Below are 22,486 nucleotides of genomic sequence, written 5' to 3'. Positions count from 1 at the left end.
AGAGCCATTTTTGGGATAACACCAACTGCATAACCGGTCATAGGTTGTTGTCATCTTTCGATGGACTATTTGGTCATCGGAGATGCCGGTGTACCGTAGGCCAAGCATGGCCCCTCTGACCCTCACGACACTTGGCTGCAAAGCGGCCAGGAGGGTAATTTCAGTTTTAGTTATACGGCTGAACAGTATATATGCACAAACAGTGACCTCGCCATTAATTTATATGCAAAAGGGCACGTGAATTTTTTTCATCTCATATGCATCGTGTAATTAATAGAGGCACACTCTAAGTTTATTCTATTATCCAATACAAATGCATATTGTGATTATTATACTTAATTATCTTTGCAGCAAGGTTAGGGTTTATCAATAGCATCCAATTTCTTCGAGAAACAGAAAGTAGTAGATCCTAATGCTCTCTCCTCGTACACGAAAATGGGCTTCTATCCCTTAGCTAAAGGAAGGGGAAGAACTCGAGATGAGAAAATATTGGGAGGTACCAGAGCACAAAGTCAGCGTGTGGTCTCCTACTATTCATGAAACGCCAAGTGGGAGGTGTGGGTCCTTGGACCTTTTCTTCAGAAACGAAGAAACGTTTCTTCCCTCTCTCTACTCTTCCTAGCTTTCTTCCCCTTGCTCCTAGCCTCCACGCTGCCCCCTGCCTCTCTCTGTCTCCTTTAATGCATTTATTGTTTCCTTCTCAGAGGAAACAAAGAGAAGCAAACCCTTTCCTTTTCCTCTCCAGAGAACTCGAACGATTTCTTTCTTCTCGATAAAGGCTTTCAAATTTTGAATCCCAAAGTCTCTCTCCGCGCTCATTGTTGCTCCGGCATTCGTCAAGCGGCCGTGCCACCCCATCCCCCCGGGTCTCCGACAAAAGCACATTACAGCCGCCCTGCTCCGGCTAAGGAAGAGGAGATCCAGAAGATCGGGAAGCTCAACTGGGCGTTGGAGGAGCGGGTGAAGTCGCTGTGTGGAGAACCAGATTTGGAGGGACCTCGCCTAGGCCAACAGACGCCACCGCCAACGCCTTCCGCACCAACCTCGAGCAGGTCCTGGCGCAGGTCAGCGAGGACGACCGCCCTCGCCATCGCCGACCAAGCACATTAAGGCCGCTCCTCCTCCTGGCGCTCGCTCGCTTCTCTCTCCGCGCTCGTTATTGCATACGAGTCCAAGTTAGAGCATTCCTCAGAACAATAAGTCATGGCAGTAAGTCTACAAGTGGTCCAGAGATTGGAAGCGATGTTGGCCCAGGATTCCGTCTCGTGCGATGAGACGACGGCCCAGGAGCTATTCACTGCTGCAAAACAAGGCGATGCCAACGAATTCATCGGAGTCGTAGCACGTTACTGTTCCGAGCCCAATCGACGTCTGTGTCTGTCGGTCATTCTAAGCCCCTCCCGAAGTTCGTTGCTCCATGTGGCCGCGGGCCTTGAGAGTGACGAGATCCTGAGAGCCATCATCGGTCACTTTCCCGGCCACGAGGTGGCCCGGAAAAATTGCAGGGGAGACACCCCGCTTCACTTGGCCGCCAGGGCCGGAAGGACCGCTGCAGCCGGAGTCCTCATTGACCGAGCGTTGGACGTCGGCTGGGGCGAGATAAGGCAGGCTCTCGTTCAAGTGAAGAATGACAGGGGAAACACCCCGCTGCATGAGGCCGTTGTGAACGGCCACCTTGACGTGGCCCGGATCTTGAGAGGTAAGGACCTGCAACCCGTGTATTTGGAGAACAAGGAAGGTAAATGTCCTGTGTCTCTGGCCGTGGAGAGGGGCAACTGGAGGTTCTCGGGCTTTTGTTGGAAGAGCCACTTGATTCGTGGAGGATTCAAGGCGTGTCGCCCGTCCATACGGCTATCTTACAAGGCAAACTAGGTAATTTCTACTCTACCCCGTTTGGTTCGACTTTCCCAGGGAGCTTTGGCTCCCAATGCCCCTTGGAGAAATTTTTTTTGTGTTTGGCAATTGTTTTTGAAAGTTCATTTGCTAAATGTGAACATTCCCAATGCTGAAAGCTGAATACTAAAGAGGGGCTACTTCAGCATTGGGCATTTGGGAAATGCAAAATTTCACCTTATCTTCCCTTCCCCTTCATTTTTTTTCTTCCTGCTCATCTTCTTCTTCCTGACCATCTTCTTCCCTGCCTATCGGGCTTCTTCGGCAGCCGCCACTGCTGCTTGAGGGTTGCGCGTCCCCGATGACCATCGCCTGGGGGTGGCGCGACCCGCGATCTAGGCGGTGTCACCTGGGTTGCGCGAACCTCACGCGACCGCGCGACCTCGAGGCGGTGTCGCTGGTGTGCGCGAACTAGGCAACACTACTTGGGTCCGCACGACCTTAGGCCACCAGATCTAGTGGTTCGGAGGCTAGATTTGGCCTCTATGATCTCAGGCACTTGAGGTCACGACTCCAAGTGACGATGATGTCACCTGAAGTCGCGTCGCCTGGGTCCGCGTGACCTCAGGTTGTTAAATTTGGCCGCCAGGTGACCAGATCTGGCCTCTACACCTCCATGCACCCGAGGTCGCGCCTCTAGGCGGCGACGGCGTTGCCTAAGGTTGCGACCTTAGGTGGCTAGATTTGGCCGCCGGCTGCCCGGCAGCTGGCCGATGGTTAGCTAGCCACCGGATTTGATTTTTCGATTTAAAAAAAGAAAAGAAAGAAAAGCAAAGTTCATTTGTAATGTAAGTTTTGCCAAACGGTATTTAGGCTAAAGTTATCTTTCAATACTATTTGAGACTATAATTTATCAAACGGTGTAACATTTCGGAAAACTCCTTTATCTCAAAGGTATTTACATTCTCCCAATGGCATTTTTGCAAAACCGAACCAAATGGGTCCTCTCTTCACAATTCTCAACGTCAGTCATTTACGAGACCTCACGCAATCAAACAAGTTATGATTTGGCATGAATGGGTCCATGTCTTCCTTATCACGACCCAATAAAATTCATGTCGCTTGGTTAGCCCATTCAGACGCGAGTCCACATATAAATTAAAGTGTTAGTGTGTTGGCTTTTAAACAAGACTAAGTTTTAACACTTTATACTCATGTATAATAACATCTTTATTATTAAAAGAACATAAAAGTATGACCCATTTAAAAAGAATAAAGGGCGTAATGAATTCACATTAGGGATGCAAAAGTTATACAACATAACAAACGGTAACTCATTCATAAACTCTAGATGAAATGTTATGGAATAACGGTTATTTATTTACAAGTGTGTTAAACATGTTAAATCGGGATATCATGTATAAACATGTTTAGTGTGTTTATCACGTACACGATAACACCAAAGGTTATTTGTAATGCAGATGCATGACATAATGACACAGTTTGATAATTATGTTAATCGTATCATATAAATTGCTTTATTAGGTTTGTCGTGTTCATATTGAGGCAGTTCAACACATTTATTATACTTGTCATGTTCGGATTAATCATATTCTTGACATATTGTTGTTTTGATATGATATAATTAATATGACACAATGCAAATCGCTTGCCCTACTTTTTTCCCCTATCTTGTTCTTTAAATGTTATATTTTGTTCCGTATGAAATGAAATTTCCTCTTACCGTCTTTTTAATTTACGTGTTAAAAATATGGATATCATCTATACATAATTTTTTTATTTTGTAACTTAGGGCATGAGCATAGAGGTCGGCTTACCTAGAGACCAACGAAACATTTTGATAAGCCTCACAGGTTAAGTCCAAATTTTTTACCTGTGTATACGGTCCTAAGGTCAAATAGTTTATTCATAGCTGGTAGGATATGACTGGATAACCTCTAACCATGACATGAGGTTATCCATATATAAGTTTATTTAACAAGAGAAAAGGAATATTGCGAATTGCCCAGCCAGCTATCTCTCTCTTCCTCTCTCTTCTCCACCTTCGCATGATTGTGCGTCCAAAGTTCCGTCAGTGTACGTTGCCGTCTCCCACGCTCCATAGGGTTTTATCCACCACCAGCGTTCATCGTGGTCTCTCTCTCTCTCTACATTTGGTCATGGGAAAAATTACCCACAAAGTTCTAAGATTATTACAATTATACCAATTTAGTTATAATTTATTTTTGTCAATTAAATCACAATTTTTTTATAATTTTATTAATTTAGTTCACTTGGTCAATTTTTGATTAAAATTGTTAACATGAACGCTGCCGTCATACGAGGCGTGACGGACGTTAACGTGGACAATTTCTAATAATATTTTAATATTTTTCTTATCTTTTTTCCTTTTGTCTTTTATTTATTTATTTATTATTTCTTTCATTTTTCCTCTACCGGTCATTGACTAGCCAAATATAGGCGGCTTGCCCGTTCTTGACAAGGCTCGACCTCACATTGGGCAAGGTTTAAATTCGCCAAATCTGGCGAGGCTTCCTAGCAAACGGCAAGCCGTTGCCATCAAATCAAAGTTAAAGCCACTGAAACGATGGCTTGTTTCACTCACCCTTTTATGTTCACTTGCTGGGTAATGGATGCGGATGACAATTTTGGGGTTCTTGTTGTGTTGTTGCATTGTTCACGTGTTTCTCACAGCTCGTCAGTGTGCGAGGATTGGAGCGAAGAGGAAGCAGGGGTCACTCTGCTTGTTGTTCGACAAAAAAACTCTGCTTCTTGGGCTGTAGGAAGCGAGCCAGGAAACCTGCTAGATCTCGTGGCTCATCAGAGCCATCACTTGCTGAGACTTGCTAGTGGTGGGCGATGGCAAGGTCGAGCCTTGTCGAGAGCAAGTGAAGCTTGCCCTGCCTATGGTTGGTGAGGGCAAGCTTCACCCGAGGCCAACAAGGTCGATTTCACTGGCCCTCACTTCTGTCTGAGGATTGGCTAGAGGGAGAAGAGGAGGAGAAAAAGAAAAGAAAAAGAAAAAGAAAAAGAAAAGAATGAATAAATAAGTAATTTAAAATATTATTAAAAATTATTTACATTAGTATTGATCATGTCATGTAAAATGATTGGCGTCTATATTAGTAATTTCTAGTCAAAATTAGTCGGATTAACTAATTTAAGTATCTAAAGAGAGAGATATGACCAAGGTGGAGTGATGGTGAAGATGGTGGAGGGACATACACAATGACAACAACCAGTGGCAACCGAGTAGCAATGGTGGCACCGGCGAAGGGAGCACTGGGCTCTTGCTGAGTGAGATTGAGAGTGGGAGAGGACGAGAAAGAAGAGGAAGAGGAGGAGAGAAATAGGTCATCTAATACTAACCTTTTTGTTTTTCGAAAATTTAATGTGAAATTTTGTGAAATCATTATCAATTTTTACAAACTGTTAAGTAAATATGTGATTTAATTTGTAATGAGTTTAACACTCTTCCTCACACATAAGTTAGAATTTGATCTTAGATTGAAGTGTAAAATATACACGGAGATCTCATACCTCCTTTATTACAATGTTAAAACTTTCAATATAAAACTTTAAATTGTAAGTCAATGGAGATTATATGAATACAAGGCCGACATGCAAATCGGTCTGAGAGTGACATGTGGCATTAATCAATGAGGAGCTTCACACGCAAACTAGGCAACATGTAGCTTTGATATCATGTAAAATTTTATGGGACTATTGCTAATTATTTTAAATATTTAAGCTATTAGCTGAAGATGTATTTTTTCTGGTATGTTTTAAATGATTTAGTACTTTTCTTTAAGTGAGACTATACTTTGGCTTAAGATTAAAATGCATAACTATATAGGAAGACAAATGAGAGATCTAGATATACTTGAATTTAGGATCTCATACTCTAAAATCTTATGAAATTTTATGGAATCACTATCAATTATTCTAAATAGGAAATCATTGAAAATTATTTTAAAAACCGTTGCAAATGAATGCGTGATTTAATATTCACATGGTTTTATTTTGCACTTAATCCAGGCATGCTACAGAAAATAAGTGCAAGCAATCCACAATTGTTTGAATTGAAAGACGGTAGGGGACGCACTCCCCTTCATTTGGCAGCGTACATCAATTACTATGATGGCATCAAATACCTACTAGAAGAATTCGCCTCGAGCGCAGTCGAATACGATAGAGACGGCCATTTTCCGATTCACGTTGCTTGTAAAGAGGGTCATGTTGAAGCAATCAAGGAGCTGCTTCAGCAGTGGCCAGATCCCACGGAGTTGATCAATCGACAAGGACAAAACATCCTTCATGTCTGTGCCAAGCATGGAAGAATCCGGGCATTGAGGTACATACTTGGGAATGCCAACCTGGAGAAGCTCATCAACGAGAGAGACAATGATGGGAACACTCCTCTGCATTTGGCCACATTGCCGTGGCACCCCGTGGTTCTGCTTGATCTCGTGCTGGACAAAAGAGTTGATTGTAACCTTCTCAACAACGAATGCTTGACGGCTCTTGACTTTGCGACAGAGCAAATCAAAAGAACGGGTCCTACGCTTCAAAAGGTATGCACTCACTCACTAGGAACTCCAAAATCAAACATTAACAATCACAAAATCAAGCGAATTGCTTCTATCTTCATGCGGTATGTACGACGGCTTCCAATCACATTAACCCGTATGTTCTTGTTTGGCCCATTCCTAGAGATTACCCTCGATGATTTTGAAATCTGCCGGGGCACCTACAAGTAAAGATTTGGCTGTCTATAGGTCAAGAAATCAAGAAATTATGGCGGAATTTACAGTCCTTGCTCTCCAAACCGGAGGTATATTGAGGGGACAGGCAAACGCTCGTTCTATCATCGCCACGTTAGTGGCAACCGTGACCTTTGCGGCTGGTTTTGCCATTCCTGGAGGTTTTGTTGAGAGTTCTCAGCCTAACTCGGGAACGGCTACAATGCTGAAGAGGGGAATGTTCCAGGCCTTTGTCATTTGCAACACCATTGCGATGTACAGTGCCATAAGTGTGGTTGTCATGTTGCCTTGGGCAGATCTGAATGACTCTTACGTTGCTCTAACTGCCCATATAATTGCAATAAAGTGGCTGTTGGTAGCTCTTGGAACAATGTCCATAGCATTTATGGCCGGTGGCTACGTGCTCATAAGCAAACTCACTTGGCTCGCCTCTCTTGTCCTGTTGATTGGAGCTCTTGCCATATGCCATAACTGTGCTTTGTACATGGCAATGTACATTCCTTTTGTGGTAAATTCGCAGTATTTGCACCGCATAGCCTTCCGTATCATCCGCCTAGCAGTTGCAATATCGAGACTTCTAGTTCGCTTCCCCGATGTCCTGCAAGATGAAGACTGGCGACCTGCTGGCATGGATGGAACAAGCCCGGCCACTTTGTCTCCATCCAGTGGTACTTAGCCTTTGACGGTCGATTCCAGGCGAACTTTTATTAAAGGTTGTCTATCTTCTCCACTTTGAGCTTCTTTGCTTCAAACGTAGTCGTGTGGTCAAGTTTCAAGAATTCTGTTGTAATTGATGGAGACAGCCTTCTTTACTTTTGTTTGACTGTGGAAAAACCACACCGTCCTTGCTTGCGTCGACTGGGTGGCAAATAATGGAGACGCCGTCATTTCAGGCTTTTATTAGACATCTTCCGCTATTCGAATGTGTAACTATCGGTCTACTTGGGTGTGGTGTTGTATGGTACATGCCAGTAAATCAGAATGGAACCTTGTTGAGTCGTGAAGAATGGTTTCTTTTTCACTCTAGTTCACCTTTATGCTGTGTTATGTTGGAAAACCAGACTAATCACAGGGGAGAAATTGAGGACAGCATCAACGAAATCAATCATTTCATAGTATGTCGCCAAAAGAGGACAGGACGAGATGAGTGCACAAAGAGGATATTGGCAGATGGTGTCCAAGAATGTCGGGGAAACATTGTGTGGACAGTGATATCAAAGCGTCCCGTTAACTGCGGACGTAGCACACATCTATCCAATTAGATCACTCACGATTTGTGACAGGTGGCAAAGCATTATAATTAAAGATGACTAGCCTGCCAAAAAGCTGAAAATGGGGATGATTAAATGCACAGCAACTTCATTAAAAAAATTGAAAAGTTGCGAAAAAATTGTTAATGGTCTATTTGGTAATGTACCAAAAGTATCTAGTTCTATTTTTTTTGTTACCCGAAAAAAAAAGAAAAATCTTCTTCTTCTTCTTGAGAAAGAAGAAAAAGAAAAGGAAAAAAAATAGAAAAATGTAATAAAATTATTTAAAAAGTTCTAAGTTATAAAAATTTGAGGGTCATACGAAATGCATTTATATTTCGGAAATATAAATTTTGTATAGTTACTAAAATGCCTTCAAATACTCGGAAACTTATTCAGTAAACAAAATTAGAAAAAATCATTTTCGAGTAGAAATTATTTTGGCAACATAATGGTTACCAAATGTATCCTAAGTGTTTTTTTACTGTGCCAATAAAAGATGCATTGTTATTTACCTTTTTTCTCTCGTAACTTTACCCAGACAACTTTTTATCTGTTGCTAAGTGCATAAATAGTCAGAATTTCTTCATAACAGAGTACTTACTGCACAAAAAAAAAAAAGTTATTTACACATTCAAGTGTTTGGATGACAAAGTTATTAAGTCCAATTGGACCGTTCAATAAATACAGGGAGCTTTTTTTTTTTTTTTTTTTTGTTCGGTAGGAATACAGGGTGCTAATTTTTTTTTTTTTTTTTTTGGGTTGAGATACAGGGGGCTAATTTAAGTGAGCATGTTCATGCAATTATGTAGGCCTTTTTACCCATACCCTAATTGAGTATATGCATACCACAAATCAGGTCCCGAGGACGGGGCACCAAGGCATGTGCTCGATGCTCCTTGAAAAGATTAGTTTTGGATCAGTAAACGGTGGGAAGGGGCGACAAATATCAACTCCGCTTGGGGCTTATCAGAGGAGTTTCAAGCCCATGATTGGAATGTTGGTTTCAAATCATAATTGTTATCTTGTAAAGAAGACGAACTCCCACCATAGATGAACCTGGATTTTCTTAAGATCGATGAGCAACTTGGGGATTTGGACTTGTGACCATGGGGGCTCCGAACACCTTGAGAGTAAGCCTTAACCAATTTGGCCAATTATCATGGCTAGATTGATGTGGTAGATGGAATTAATCATATGAGAAATATGCGAGAATTTGCGTGTGGGTGCCGTGTGTGCGCTTGTTTTTCTTTTTTGGTGTTATTGTCCAGCGCAAGTCTCATTGTTTCCATGTCACTGCAAAGATACCTTGGTTGCGCTAACATTTGGTACGAAAAGAGGTATCTTGAGCAGATGACTATGAAGGAAGAATATTAACAACAGGAGTTCTATTTTTGATTTGTATATTTAATACATATAAAGGAAAGTACGAATGCCGCCAAAGATATGTCCGTACTTAATTTGTATATTTAATAAATATAAGATAGTGATTTAGGTGCGTTTGGTAACGTTTCGTTTAAAAATTGTTTTTAAACAAAATAAAAAAGTGTTTACTGTTCCAGAACAATTTTTGAACAAAAAACGCTTTTTTGGTAAATCCGTTTAAGAAATATAAAAAGAATAGAAACACGTTTGGTAAGTTTGTATAATTTTTTATTTCTTTTATTTTTTTAATATTTTTATTTTTATTTTTTATTTTCTTTCTTATTTTTCTTATTTAATTTTCCTTTTTTCTTTTTTTTTTTCCTTTTTCCTTTTTCCTTTTTCCTTCTTTTGGCTGGTCAGCGGCCTGCCAGCCCTCGGCCATGGCCGGCGACCGGTCGACGAGGGCCGGCGGCCTCGCCGGCCGCCGAGCGGCTCGGCCTCGCCGATCCGGGCGAGATCGAGCTCGCCCGGCCAGGCGCGAGGTCAGCCTCGCCGCGCCATGCCGACGGTGACCTGAGCCACACCGTCATCTCCCTCCACCGCATTGGCGACCGTGGTCGACGCCTCCGCCGCCATCGCATCGGCGACCGCCCCTCCGCCTCACGCCCGATCAACGCATCCGCAGGTCTCGAGCCTTCGTTCGCCACCGCCGCATCGGGGATCTCACCGCGCCGTGACCCACGACTTCGAGATCCGCTCGATCGTCGACCCCGCGTCGGCCCACGACTCGACCAGCCGTCCTCGCCGCTTTGCTCATAGACGTCCGCCGCTAGAGACCCCACGGCCGAGCCCCGCACCACGCCGCCGTCGCCGCCCGGTGACCCGCGACCCGCCTACGTCACCCGCTCACGAGGTGGAGACGCTTGCGGTTTGCTCGGTGCTGAGAGGACGACGGTGGAGAAGCCGGATGGTCTCGAGACAGAGGCGGCTATTGGTGCCGGAGAGTGGGAGGCACCCGAGAAGACGACGGTGGAGACGCTTGCAGGAGGAGAGGGTCACAGCAGGAGAACACAATTTTGTTCCTTTTTTGTTCCTCAATTGTGTTTCAGAAACAAGAAACACAAATTTTGTGTTTCTTGTTTCTATTTCTTTTTTGTTCCTTGGACCAAAAGAACAAAAACAGAAATTTCTATTCCCAGGGAACAGAAATAGGGTGTGCAGCCAAACGCACCCTTAGGGTACGCATGGATTTGTTTCTTCTTTTTTTGTTCTCGGGAATAGAAAAAAGTGTTTACGTTAGGAACAGTTTTTGAACAAAAGAACACGTTTTGTAACGTTTGGGAATAAAAAATGAACAGAAACACGTTTGGTAAATTTTATTATTTTTTGTTTCTTTTAATTTTTAAACATTTTTTTTAATTTTTTAATTTTCCTTTCTTTTTATTTTTCTTTTTTTTTCGGTCCGGTCACCGGCCTCCGTGACCAGCGATCGGGCAGCTGACCTCGCCCGGCCCACGGCGAGGCTCGCCGGCCACGGCGAGGCCGAGCCCGGCCGTGGTTGGGCGAGGCTCGGCCTCACCTTGGCCGGGCGAGCTCGGCTCGCCCAGATCCGGTGAGGCCGAGGCGTCGCCAGCCCCGGCGAGGCTCGGGTTCGCCGGATCCGGGCGAGCTTCGAGCTCGCCCGGCCATGGCGAGGCTCGGCTTGCCGGATCTGAGGCGAGCCCGAGCTCGCCCAGCCAAGGCGAGGCTCGGCCTCGCCGACGAGCTCGCCTAGATCCGGCGAGGCCGAGCCTCGACGGCCGGTTGCCGGCCGATCGCCGGCCATGGCCGAGGCCGGTGACCGGCCAAAGAAAAAAGAAGAAAAAAAAGAAGAAGAGAAGAAGAAGAGAGAGAAGAGTGGTTTTTGTTCTTTTGTTCCTTCCAAGAAGTGTTTCTTTTCAGGAGAAACAACTTCTTTTTGTTTTTTTTCTGTTTCTATTTCGTTCCAGAAACAAAAACAAAAAAAGAACAAAACGCAACCAAACGCGTTTCTGTTCTTTTTGTTCCCGGGAACACTTTCCGTACAGAAGTGTTTCGGAAACACTTTTTTGGAGTGTTTCCATGCACCCCCTAAGTGTCCCTACGTGCTAAGTTATGGTACTCCAGGTGTCCCAACCAACAAGTCAAGAGGAAACCACAAGTTATTTTTTATTTCACTTTTATAGATCGAAAAGATGCCCAGCCATTTCATCGGTCGAGAGAAGAAAAAAAGTCTTGGTTATCATAGTCCAAATTTATTGGATGATTTCGCCATTCAAAAAGACAATCTTGTTGTGGAAAATGGTTTTCCTTTTCTAAAAGGAGAGCAAAAGTAGTAGGAATACGAGAGTGGGACCATCAAAAGTCCAAGTCCACCCGCGATAAATCATTTTAATTCACCTTGATAATGATCCCAGTCTTTTCCCGTGAGAAAAGACGAGGACAAAGTTTTGGCCACGACAATGGGAAAAGTCGCGCTCGTGCTGCTTGAATTGGCGTCACCTACCTTTGGAGCTTTGATCTTTCTATTATCAACGAAGGATCCCAGGCAGATGCCAGGAAGTAACAGCTGTGTAATGAAAATAATGCGTACGGTACTTGAAATTTCAATCCCTTCTTTCACGTAAATAACACTATGGACATGAATAGGACCGTGATTATTTCCAAACGCATCAGTTCACTGACAAAAAGAGATGTGTTGGGCTCGTTCGTACTCCCTATCGACAAGATACTATTGGAGTCGCGCTCTTTCTCTCGTAATTGAGGGATGTAATAGAAAGGTGCAATGTGCTAATTATAACAGAATTTTATGGACATCACCCTAGTTTAAAATGAGCCAAGATAAATCCTGTGTCTTGAATTCTCCTTTTCACTTTTACTTTTTTTTTTTTCTTGTGGTTGTGCGACCGAATCCTAACAATGTGTACAATTTTGTGGTGGTCCTTGTTGAACTCTTTTTGGGACGCAACCTAATCTCTTTGCTGAGGAGGGGACGAGAGAAGAAACCTCATGGCCTAGACAACAAGTTGGGGGAACATGCTATTTCTGACTAGTCCACAAGATGGAATTTGGTTTCCCTCATCTATCTTGACACTGTTGCAGCTCATCGAGAGGCCAGCTCGATTCGCCGGTTAGTTTTCGGTGCTGAAAAGAGCTGCGATTTGATTTCAGTTTCAGAAACATGATGGAGTCTACTTTATTAAAGTAATCAAGCTCGAGCATATCTCAAGTTATGAACAGATGCATGATCCAAAAATACATCTGCAAGTACATCACACGAAAAATTCTTCCCTTCTTTCATTTAATCAACAGGATTATGGGACTCGAAACCTGTCATTTTCTCCATAGGTTCAGGCAGAACCTGAAAACTATATCGAACTCGGTGTGTCAAATTCTCTTCTTATGTATGAAGTTGAACCGGCAAATCCCGGATACTAAAGCCAATTAGATAATCACACGCGATGCCCCATTGGTACTGTCCTTCCTTTGGGGAAGACTACGCATGATAAAAATGCATGACTTTTTCTGACTGGACATATTTTGGAAATTGGTCTAGCAATTTCTTTGGACCTAACTACTTTTCCCCCAAAACAATCGGCTCTATAGTCCCTGTCCTCTCGTCGGTACCATAAATAGTTTGTTATATTTATTTTCACGGAAGAAAAATAAAATAAAACTGTGCCAATAGTTCAGCATACTTCTTGTAGCATGATCAAGAGCATTAGCGAATTGATAAGACTAGTTTAAAGCAAGAATCGCATTTAGCTTTCTTCAATTCTAGCGCATGATGGGCGGAATCTCTTTCATTGTGGAAGCAAAAGATTTCTCTCATGATTCACGTGCATCTTTATTCCTCTTTTGGGGGGCCAAAATAGCATTCCGAAGTGCTTTAATTGATTGCTTGAGCACGAAAAGCGTTGGACTAAGAACAATAAAATGAATTCCGCTTCAATAATTGGGGAGAGACCGTGGTACACGCACACCCACTACTATTAGACAAGTCAAGAGGAAACCGCTTTTGCTTTAGTGAAGTGATTTTTGATTTCACCTTTGTAGATCGAAAAGATGCCCAGCCATTTCATCCGTCGAGAGAAGAAAAAAAAGTCTTGGTCATCGTAGTCCAAATTTATTGGATGATTTCGCCATTTAAAAAGACAATCTTGTTGTGGCAAAATGGTTTTCTTTTTCTAAAAGGAGAACAAAAGTAGTAGGAATACGATAGTGGGGCCATCAAAAGTCCAAGTCCACCCGCGATAAATCATTTTAATTCACCTTGATAATGATCCCAGTCTTTTCCCGTGAGAAAAGATGAGGACAACGTTTTGGCCACGGCAATGGGAAAAGTCGCGCTCGTGCTGCTTGAATTGGCGTCGCCTACCTTTGGAGCTTTGATCTTTCTATCATCAAGGAAGGATCCCAGGCAGATGCCAGGAAGTAACAGCTGTGTAATGAAATAATGCGTACAGTACTTGAAATTTCAATCCCTTCTTTCACGTAAATAACACTATCAAGGATCTTTGTCAATATCCCCTTTTTCTCCGCAGTGTTAGGTCTATAAGCACACGAAACGTGAAAATCATGCCGAACTCGGTGTTCAACTGTCAAGCCCAATTTGCAGAATTAGTAGAAATTGAAAGTAAAAGGAAAAAAACACACACAAAAAATGCAAAATAAAAAATAAGCGTAATTGTACGAAAATTGTGCCCTTCAACAAGCATGTATAACTTTATTATATACATAGGGGAATTATAGTACTCCAACTAACAAGCAATTGGGATAATAGAATCAACGCACATATATTATTAGTAAAATCAATCTCCAATTTAATTCACAAATATGCTCAGCCATCATGCACCTTCACCCATCTTTTAAGTGAAACGAAGTCACATTTTGGATAGCTGTCGTGATAGAGGAGTTAAATTAATTCCGACCTTTTAACCCTTTTTGTATTTTGGTCGCAATAGAAGTCGTCCTTTTGGGATGGGCCTATAATTATCGAACTTCCTGCGATTAACAGTAAATAAATAAAAGAAGTGTTTGGTTTGATGTTACTATATTTTCCTTACTATCCCTGTTATCATGTTTGACTGGGTGTTGGTTTATAAGGTGCTTCAGCTTACATTTAATTGAAAGATAAAAAGAATGGGTCAACGACGCGTCCTGGCATGTCACGGCCAAATGACCGTTGAGGGATGTTCGCGTGCTTGAGGGTTCGGGGCGTGACCATTTTATGATTCAATCACTCGCTTTTCTCAATAAATTAGCTAAGTGACCAATGTTTATTCATCCAATACTAAATACCACATGAGATGTTGGAAAGGGCTTACCAACATAGCCCCCCAACGCCTCAATGGTTCATAATTCTCTCCACATAATCTAGCAATGCCCACGAGCACAAACTTGCCAGAGGTTCGATCACGACATAGCTGTGATCTTGTGGACGATGGGCGAACACGAGACCATCGACCCAATCAAACTTATTGGTGGGCCACCGCTAAGAAGCTTGTGGACTAAGGAAAGTCATCTTCAGCGGAATTAATAGCAAAGGAGCGATGGCCTCTCTAATCTATCACTTATGGGGACCAAGTCTATGGCCTGTTCTAATATAAGCTCCCTGTTAATAACGGTATTGAAGACCACAGGGGCCATTATCAACATGTCATCCATCGGTTCCCACCATGCCGGTCTTCCCAAGTTTGTTTACATACAAATCGGTTTCCATATGGTTAAGTTAACCTGCTTTCCACGGGTTTTGGGCGAATTTTTGCTTAGATTCGGGTCTACACGGACCCGATCCATCATAGTCGCTAACCATGCAGGCCCCATCGGTAAGTCACGCTCGATCGACAGCTATGATTGCGTATCAGGTCCATGAACCGAGATCCACGCAATAGTTTCTCCAGGTTTTGGTTCATGTAGGAACGAACTGGAGTACCGAGTATGAACAATTTCACAATTAAGTCACTATCCTACTTTTGATTCGCCTTGGTCAATGAAGCTAGTGGGTGCATCTCATAAACGCGACGTTCATTTATTTAAGATAGACTCCCTTGTTTCCGACTCGTGATGGACATGTACACGCAGGGACGAACGGAAGGTGGTGAGCAATGGCCATCGCTAACTAGTGGCCATTGCTGCCCCGGTCTCCCGATTCTCATTCTAAATTTTATTGACAAGTGTGCAAAAGAAATATGTTTCCATCTAGGTGTTGATGAGATCCGATATATTCTTTTAAGTGAAGCTGAATTTATGTCTAGCTCTTCTCCCTAATGTTTTCAAAAGCAAAATATGAAGAGTCAAGTGCTTGGTGACTTGTCTTTCTGCATGCGGACATTGCTTTTTTATACCGACTGCTCTTTAAGTTTCATTTTTCGTTCATGGCATTAGAAGTGGTATGGCTGACGTTGCAAGTTACAAGTTTCGGAGACACTGAGAAAGGGAGATTTTGAGAGGGCAAAACCAAGGGAACATGATAAAAGGACTAGAAATTGAGAAGACGCATCATGATTATTTTAATTCACTCGAAAAAAAGCTGGATCCAACGAGAAAAAAAATTGTTACAATTCTAATCGCACAAAATGTTTACTTCAAATAATATGCAGGTGCTTGATCAAAGTTTTCGTGAGAGGGGTCGTGGGAAGAGAGGTGAAACCATAAAGCAAAGCCAAACCACACCAGGCAATTTCTTTAAATCTTGCGGAAAAATTGTCATTCCCTTCCCCTTTGGAATAGGAGCCGGATGTTTCTTGGATGTTTCGTACGAGATATTATATGCCAGCATTCTAGGTAAGGTTGAGGCTACTAAACTACATCTAACAAAATTGAAAGCTTTTAACAAATTGTAGACGTACAATACTGAGAAACTAATCTCTAGCTCTAAATGAGGTTTAACTATGATTAAATATTATATTGACCTAAACAAAGCTAAAGTAAGAATAATATGCATAATATAAAGAAGGACCGTATTCTTGTTAAATCAGAAAGTGTAAGTGACTGAGCTAATCGATACTAAACAAAAAGATAGGCAATGAAATGTGATTTTATGTGGCAATAAGCAAAGACGTGGCAGTGTAGGGCGGAAGAGGAAGACTTCAAACAATTTTGGTCGAGGAAATTTTTAAAAAGGATGCTCAAAGGATGTATACTGGGCTTAAGTCAATTGACCTCTGTATACAAATACAGAGGTGAAAATTATGCGTGCAGAACATAAAAATTCTTCCCTTCTTTAACGAAAAATAACAATTATGCGTACAGAACGTGAAAATTCTTCCCTTCTTCCCTTATTTAAGGGGCTCAGCTCCTGTTACCTTTCTCCATAGGTTTAGATCCATGCACAAACAAACCATGAAAATCATGTCAAATTCGGTGTTTCAAATTCTTTTTCTTATGGTTTCCCTCATGGTACAAGCATCAGGAGCCGCACCGCGACTTGCACGGCCTAACTGCGCTGATAGATGCGGGAACGTCAACATTCCCTTCCCCTTCGGGATAGGAGCAGGGTGTTTTTGGGATGACTGGTACGAGATTGTCTGCGAGCAAGACTACACGGTTCCCATGCTAAGTAAGGCTTCATTGAGAGTTCACAATATTTCACTCCCCGATTTTGGTTCAGACTGGTATGGCAACATAAAGGTCAGTTTTCCAGTATATACTCATATGCAAGCTGCCAGGGCATTAAGCCGGTGAACTTGGAAAAAAGTAACTTTGTCTTCTCCGAGAGATGGAATGTCTTTATATTGGTCGGTTGTGACACCGAGGCAACAATGAGCAGTACAAAATCAGAAGGTGCAGTCTCTACATCGACCAAGACTAGTTGCAAGTCGAAATGTGATGGAACCAACACCAACATTCGCCGGTATAGGGCTTGCTCTGGGAGAGACGGATGCTGCCAGATTACGCTCCCCACAAATCTTCAGGCCTTTAATGTGAGTATCAACGGAGGTGGACAACCGGGGTGCGAGTCCGCTTTCCTGGCTGAGCAATCATCGCTCTCGAAGTCGGGCCGTACGGAATTATATGATTTGAGAGTGAATGATACGGTCCCATTTGTGTTACAATGGGGGATCCCAATCAATAACAACAATACACGTGAGCTTCGAAGGAAAGCGAGGAGGTCTGATGCTGTCTCCTGTTACGAGAGTAGCTTGCCATATGTGGAGTGCTGGTGCGAAAGTGGGTATCATGGTAACCCTTATATTATTGAAGGATGCCAAGGTAACATACTTACGCTATCACATTCCCTTTTTAAGGGCACCATATAGGGAAGCGGTTTGTCATTCCCAGATATTTTGCATTTTTACAGTTTAATGATCCCACACATGCTTTTCTGCCTTATTTTTTTTGTTTTTCTGCCCAAGGTTATACAAAGCGAATGCACTTCCAAACAATTACAAGCATAATATTTCACTCAAGGAGATGATAATTCGCTGCTAATATAATTTTGACTTTTGTCATCAGATATTGATGAATGTGAAGATTCAAATATATGCCACAAGACAGGCTCGACTTGTGTAAACAAACGGGGCCGGTATGATTGTGTTGATGGTAGAAAGACAGCCAAATTCATTGGTATTGGTAAGTATGTCTTTTAACCTAGAACTTTAGACCGCTTCATGCTCTTAGCATTGTTGGAAAAAGCACAGCATAGCATAAATTACTTTCAGAAAAAGGTATAGAAATAAGTTTTACCTATCCTAACATGATTGTCCATTTGCTTGGTGAATGATAAAGATAAGTTTCAATCAATAGTATCTATCAAAATAATCTCAAAAGTTTCTTTGCGCACTAGTACTTACATTTGATAAATAAGAAAACACTTGAACTTTTCAAGGTTCCCACTAATTCTCGTCATATTTGAATTTGGATTATTACAATCATAATCAAGATGAATGCTGGTAGGAACTTTTTCACTTTCATCTATGGTTTGCTAAATTCCTTGAAATATGATCACTGTACAGTGCAAATACATGTATAGAAATTTCATCAGACGGAACTTGAAATGGAAACAAGTAAGGTGTTCTAGTTTGTCAAGATAAATCCACAGGAAAGTAGACTTAGGTTCACAACTCTTATATGTATCCCTTTGAATCAGATTCTCTGAAATTCTTGACGATAGGTGCCGTTATAGATTCTTGACAATCAGGGTACATTTTTCTCACTTTTGCCCCATAAACTTTTGCAATGCAGGGGTTGAGGCAGGCGTTGAAGCACTACTTTTGGGTATTTTCTTATGGAGGTTGTACATATACATCAAGAAGAGAAAAGAAATCAAGCTCAAAGAGAAGTACTTCAAACGCAATGGAGGTCTTTTGTTGGAAAGTGAGCTATCTTCACCACAAGACAATGTTGAGAAAAGTAAATTGTTTAACTCCAAGAATTTAGAGAAGGCCACTAACAATTTCGATGAGGATAGGATCCTTGGGCAAGGTGGGCAAGGTACCGTTTACAAGGGAATGTTAACGGATGGAAAAATAGTGGCGATTAAGAAATCAACAATGATAGACGAGGGAAAAGTCGAGCAGTTCATAAATGAAATCCTCATTCTCTCACAAATCAACCATAGGAACGTGGTTAAGTTATTGGGGTGTTGCTTGGAGATGGAAGTCCCGCTTTTAGTATATGAATTCATACCAAATGGGACTCTATACCAATACCTACATGACCCAAACAAAGAGTTTCATGTATCATGGGACACACGTTTACGAATTGCAACTGAAATCTCAGGAGCCTTGTTTTACTTGCATTCAGCAGCCTCCATTCCCATTTATCATCGAGACATCAAGTCCACCAATATCCTTTTGGATGAGAAATATCGGGCAAAAGTGGCAGATTTCGGTACTTCTAAGTCTGTTTCCCTCGATCAAACTCATGTAACCACATTGGTGCAGGGGACTTTCGGCTACCTTGATCCCGAGTATTTCCAATCAAGTCAATTCACAGACAAAAGTGATGTGTACAGTTTTGGAGTTGTCCTTGCTGAACTCTTGACAGGCCAAAAGCCAATCTCTTCACTGAGGGAACAAGAAGGAAGAAGCCTCGCAACCTATTTCATAATTTCGATGGAACAAAATCACTTGTTTGACATTGTGGATGCTCAAGTTTTGAAAGAAGGTAAGAAGGATGAGATTGCATTAGTTGCAAACCTTGCGAGAAGGTGCTTACACTTGAATGGGAGAAACCGACCTACAATGAAAGAAGTGGCAATGGAGTTGGAGGGGATAAGGAAGCTCCAAAATCCTTCGGGCATTCAACAAAATCAAGAGGACCGTGAAGCAGTTGAATCTTATGCTGCTACTTTTCCATCTAGCAAGTCAAACATTGATATGGATGTCATTACACTTTCGGATATGCAGCCACTCTTGCCTAGTGCAACGTGGTGAAGACCTGTTTTGCCTCTCACACTTTATGAGTCATATTGCTGTGCTTTTCATGGAAATCGGTGTTTGGAGCAAAACAAAGAAGGGAGGAAAACTTGTTCGTTTACTAATAGGAGGACTTCGTTAGTTATTATTGTTTATGAATCAATAAACTGTTACGTCATACCTATGCCAAATTTATTTAAGTCCTGTAATTAGCTAGGCGTGATCGTACTGGGAATGTGCCAATTGGGAAATAGTTTCCAAATTGCAATCATCTAGCTCGAGCATGGTGCAGCCATTTTACTTCATTTTGAGATCCATATATACTTGTTGTAAATTTCATCATTGTAGAAATTACATCAGTCACACGAGTACTCATGTAAACAAGTATGTTTGTTGCATCAGCCTTCACCATTCAGTCAGCTAGTTACACGCAGATGCTCAAAAGATGTATCATGGGTTCAAGTCAGCTGACCAAGTCCTAAATGTGCAATTCGTGTGGGAGTCTTCTAAAATGACCAATCAAACTAACCACGTTACATCTTGGCAGGCACAAAGAAGGCTCCTAGAAAAAAAGGGGAGAGAGACAACGACTTCCAAATCTAATGAAATATATGGATTGTGGTGCTCTTTGGAAAAGTTAATGACGACCTTGACTTGTGGTCGTCCTTATTTTTTACACGTCCCACCATCGAACTTTTCTTTTCTCCTTTTTTATTTTTCCACACATTCTAAATGAAAAATTCAAAAACAGTTTTTTGAATAATCTTAGAAGCTTCAACATTGCTATGCTTGAGTAGAAAAAAGGTAAATAATAACTCTTTCTAGCCGCGTTTTTACCAAAAAAATGTTCAATTGAAAGTTATTAAATATATTAAGAGATATGTCCCTCGTATCGAACTTTTCTTTTCTCTTTTGACTTTCTACAAACTCTAAGAAAACACATTCAAAAAATCTTTCGAAGAAAAATGACATTAGAAAGCTTCAATATTGCTATTCTTAAGTCGGATGAAAGATTAAATAATTAAACTTTCTAGGCTTCTAGCCACATTTTCACCAAAATGATTCAATTGAAAGTAATTACATATACGATGACAACAGGACATTGCACAAATTTCAAACTAAAACCATTATATTTAAAAAAATATTATATTTAAAATCGTATTAATGTTAAATCTGAAATTATAAGTGACCGAGCTAATCAATACGAGAGGGAAAAAAAAAATTGGCAAGTGGTGTTTGCACCCGCAAATCGCAAAAGCTGGACGTGCACAGATATTTTCATATGGATCGTGGGATCGGTGCACACATGTGTGCTGCTCTGAGGTTTGAACCGGGACATTCCATCTTTTTTGGTCGATTTGATTTCAATTGACAAAATGTGCAATTAGTACTTCCACTAATCTCGAGAGTCCATGGCGGAAGAACTGGAGTTTAACCCCCTTTTCCGGGCAGACCAATCACTTCCTGAAAGAATTCCAGCACTAATCCAGAGGAGTTGCATAGGATTATCTTCCGCCTAAAATTCCCATGTCTTTTTTGGTTGGACTAACCTAACCGGCGATTTCTGACAAGTCTTTCTTCATTTTTAGAGAAAGGAGCGAAAGCAGCAAGCATATAAACAACAAGAAGGAGGAGCGCAAGCCTTTTTCACAGAAGAGGATCTATGCCTACGGTTAAAAACCACCGACATGTCAAGATCCAAATTCGAATAAAAGAAAACTTGACGATGGTTTTTGAACTCAAAAGAACTTAAGAAACCAAATTCACCAACTGAAACACTGAATTCTTACAAATCTTCCAAAACTCATTAAACATGTACCCTTCATATTATAAATGACCAAAAAGATGAGAAAAAGTTTAGTCTCCATTTGGTTGAACATGGTTGGCAAAAAGCTTGAACTAAGTTATATGAAAACGGGTACAATTGCATATCGAATGTAATAACAAGTTCCGCCAATATCTTCATAGCTAAATTACAGTTAGCTAAATGCCGAAATCTGCACGGAACCAAGTAAAACAAGTCTTCTTCTGCTTCTCTCCGTCAAAGAATTTGGCTCCGAAAAGCAATTTACTTTGAACTTTCCGCTAATGCCACAGCTGGAATGGCCTCAATGCCTCTAGTGCGGGTCAAAGATCACCTGTGCGGTTCAGTTGTCTTGAACTTTCCGATTCTAACTCAGAAAACTGTGTTCCCATTTCTCAGTACCTTTCAGGCGCTGTCCTAATGTAATTCCCCGACAAAGAAGGAGTCCCAATCTGAAAATGACTTCAGAGCCTTTCTGAAAGGAGAAACTTCATTGGTGAACAAAAGAAAATATCTTCGATTTTCATCATGTTAATATCTTGTGTTTTCTTTCCCAATAAATTTCCTTCCCCAACATTCCAATCCCCTCTGGAGACACCGATATGTGCAATGTGTAGCCATTCACACATTGGAAAACATGGCGAAGGTCAAGGCCAGTAAAAAACGTCTACCTCACAAAATTGAATACTTTTAACGAACTATAAACATGCAATGCTGAGAAACTATAGTCTGGCCCTAAATGAGATTTAAGTCAAATTAATTTCTTAAACAACCTAAACAAGTTAAGATTAATACATAGAATTTAAAGAAAGAGCATATTCATGTTCAATCAGAAACAGTGAGTGTTTAAGCTAATTGATGCTGACAAAAAGATTGGCAATGAACGTGAAATTTCGTGGCAATAGGTAGAGACCTGGAACGAATAGTTAATCTAACATAGAAGAAGAAGAATTCATACAATATTGGTCTAGGAAAGATTAAAAGGATATGATGCTTGTAGGGAACAATTTAAATCGGTAAAGAAAGAAAGAAATATCTCCATTATAATATGCTTCACATGATCCACAATAA

The 22,486-nt window shown here is 41.5% G+C and overlaps 3 protein-coding genes across 3 annotated transcripts; all 3 read left to right on the top strand.

Annotated features, from left to right (window-relative positions):
* The first annotated feature begins 1,203 nt into the window (after positions 1 to 1,203).
* LOC120289744 (26S proteasome non-ATPase regulatory subunit 10-like) lies at positions 1,204 to 1,872 on the top strand. Its single transcript, XM_039305085.1, has one exon. The coding sequence runs from the start codon at positions 1,204 to 1,206 to the stop codon at positions 1,870 to 1,872; it is 669 nt and encodes a 222-aa protein (XP_039161019.1).
* A 2,611-nt stretch (positions 1,873 to 4,483) lies between these two features.
* LOC120289743 (protein ACCELERATED CELL DEATH 6-like) lies at positions 4,484 to 7,293 on the top strand. Its single transcript, XM_039305084.1, has 3 exons — positions 4,484 to 4,763; positions 5,893 to 6,428; positions 6,568 to 7,293. Exons 1-3 carry the CDS (start codon positions 4,484 to 4,486, stop codon positions 7,291 to 7,293), a joined length of 1,542 nt encoding a protein of 513 aa, XP_039161018.1.
* Positions 7,294 to 17,013: 9,720 nt separating this feature from the next.
* On the top strand, positions 17,014 to 19,840 carry LOC104427358 (wall-associated receptor kinase-like 1). Its single transcript, XM_010040461.3, has 3 exons — positions 17,014 to 17,464; positions 17,708 to 17,824; positions 18,437 to 19,840. The coding sequence occupies exons 1-3, from the start codon at positions 17,014 to 17,016 to the stop codon at positions 19,627 to 19,629; spliced, it is 1,761 nt and encodes a 586-aa protein (XP_010038763.3). The 3' UTR covers positions 19,630 to 19,840.
* Positions 19,841 to 22,486: the final 2,646 nt, after the last annotated feature.

This window comes from Eucalyptus grandis, chromosome 11 (assembly GCF_016545825.1).
Source record: "Eucalyptus grandis isolate ANBG69807.140 chromosome 11, ASM1654582v1, whole genome shotgun sequence".
NCBI classification, from domain to species: Eukaryota; Viridiplantae; Streptophyta; class Magnoliopsida; order Myrtales; family Myrtaceae; genus Eucalyptus; species Eucalyptus grandis.
The sequence above is the reverse complement of the archived record's forward strand: the minus strand, read 5'-3'. Positions and strand labels throughout refer to the sequence as shown.

What these genes read in the sequence shown, in the direction of transcription:
- LOC104427358 (XM_010040461.3), top strand. Translation starts at nt 17,014, where the DNA reads ATGAGCAGTACAAAATCAGAAGGTGCAGTCTCTACATCGACCAAGACT. An exon ending in TATTATTGAAGGATGCCAAG is followed by an intron (nt 17,465 to 17,707) that starts GTAACATACTTA and finishes TTTTGTCATCAG; the next exon opens with ATATTGATGAATGTGAAGAT. An exon ending in AGCCAAATTCATTGGTATTG is followed by an intron (nt 17,825 to 18,436) that starts GTAAGTATGTCT and finishes TTTGCAATGCAG; the next exon opens with GGGTTGAGGCAGGCGTTGAA.
- LOC120289744 (XM_039305085.1), top strand. Translation starts at nt 1,204, where the DNA reads ATGGCAGTAAGTCTACAAGTGGTCCAGAGATTGGAAGCGATGTTGGCC.
- LOC120289743 (XM_039305084.1), top strand. Translation starts at nt 4,484, where the DNA reads ATGGATGCGGATGACAATTTTGGGGTTCTTGTTGTGTTGTTGCATTGT. An exon ending in TGAAGCTTGCCCTGCCTATG is followed by an intron (nt 4,764 to 5,892) that starts GTTGGTGAGGGC and finishes CACTTAATCCAG; the next exon opens with GCATGCTACAGAAAATAAGT. An exon ending in CGGGTCCTACGCTTCAAAAG is followed by an intron (nt 6,429 to 6,567) that starts GTATGCACTCAC and finishes GCCCATTCCTAG; the next exon opens with AGATTACCCTCGATGATTTT.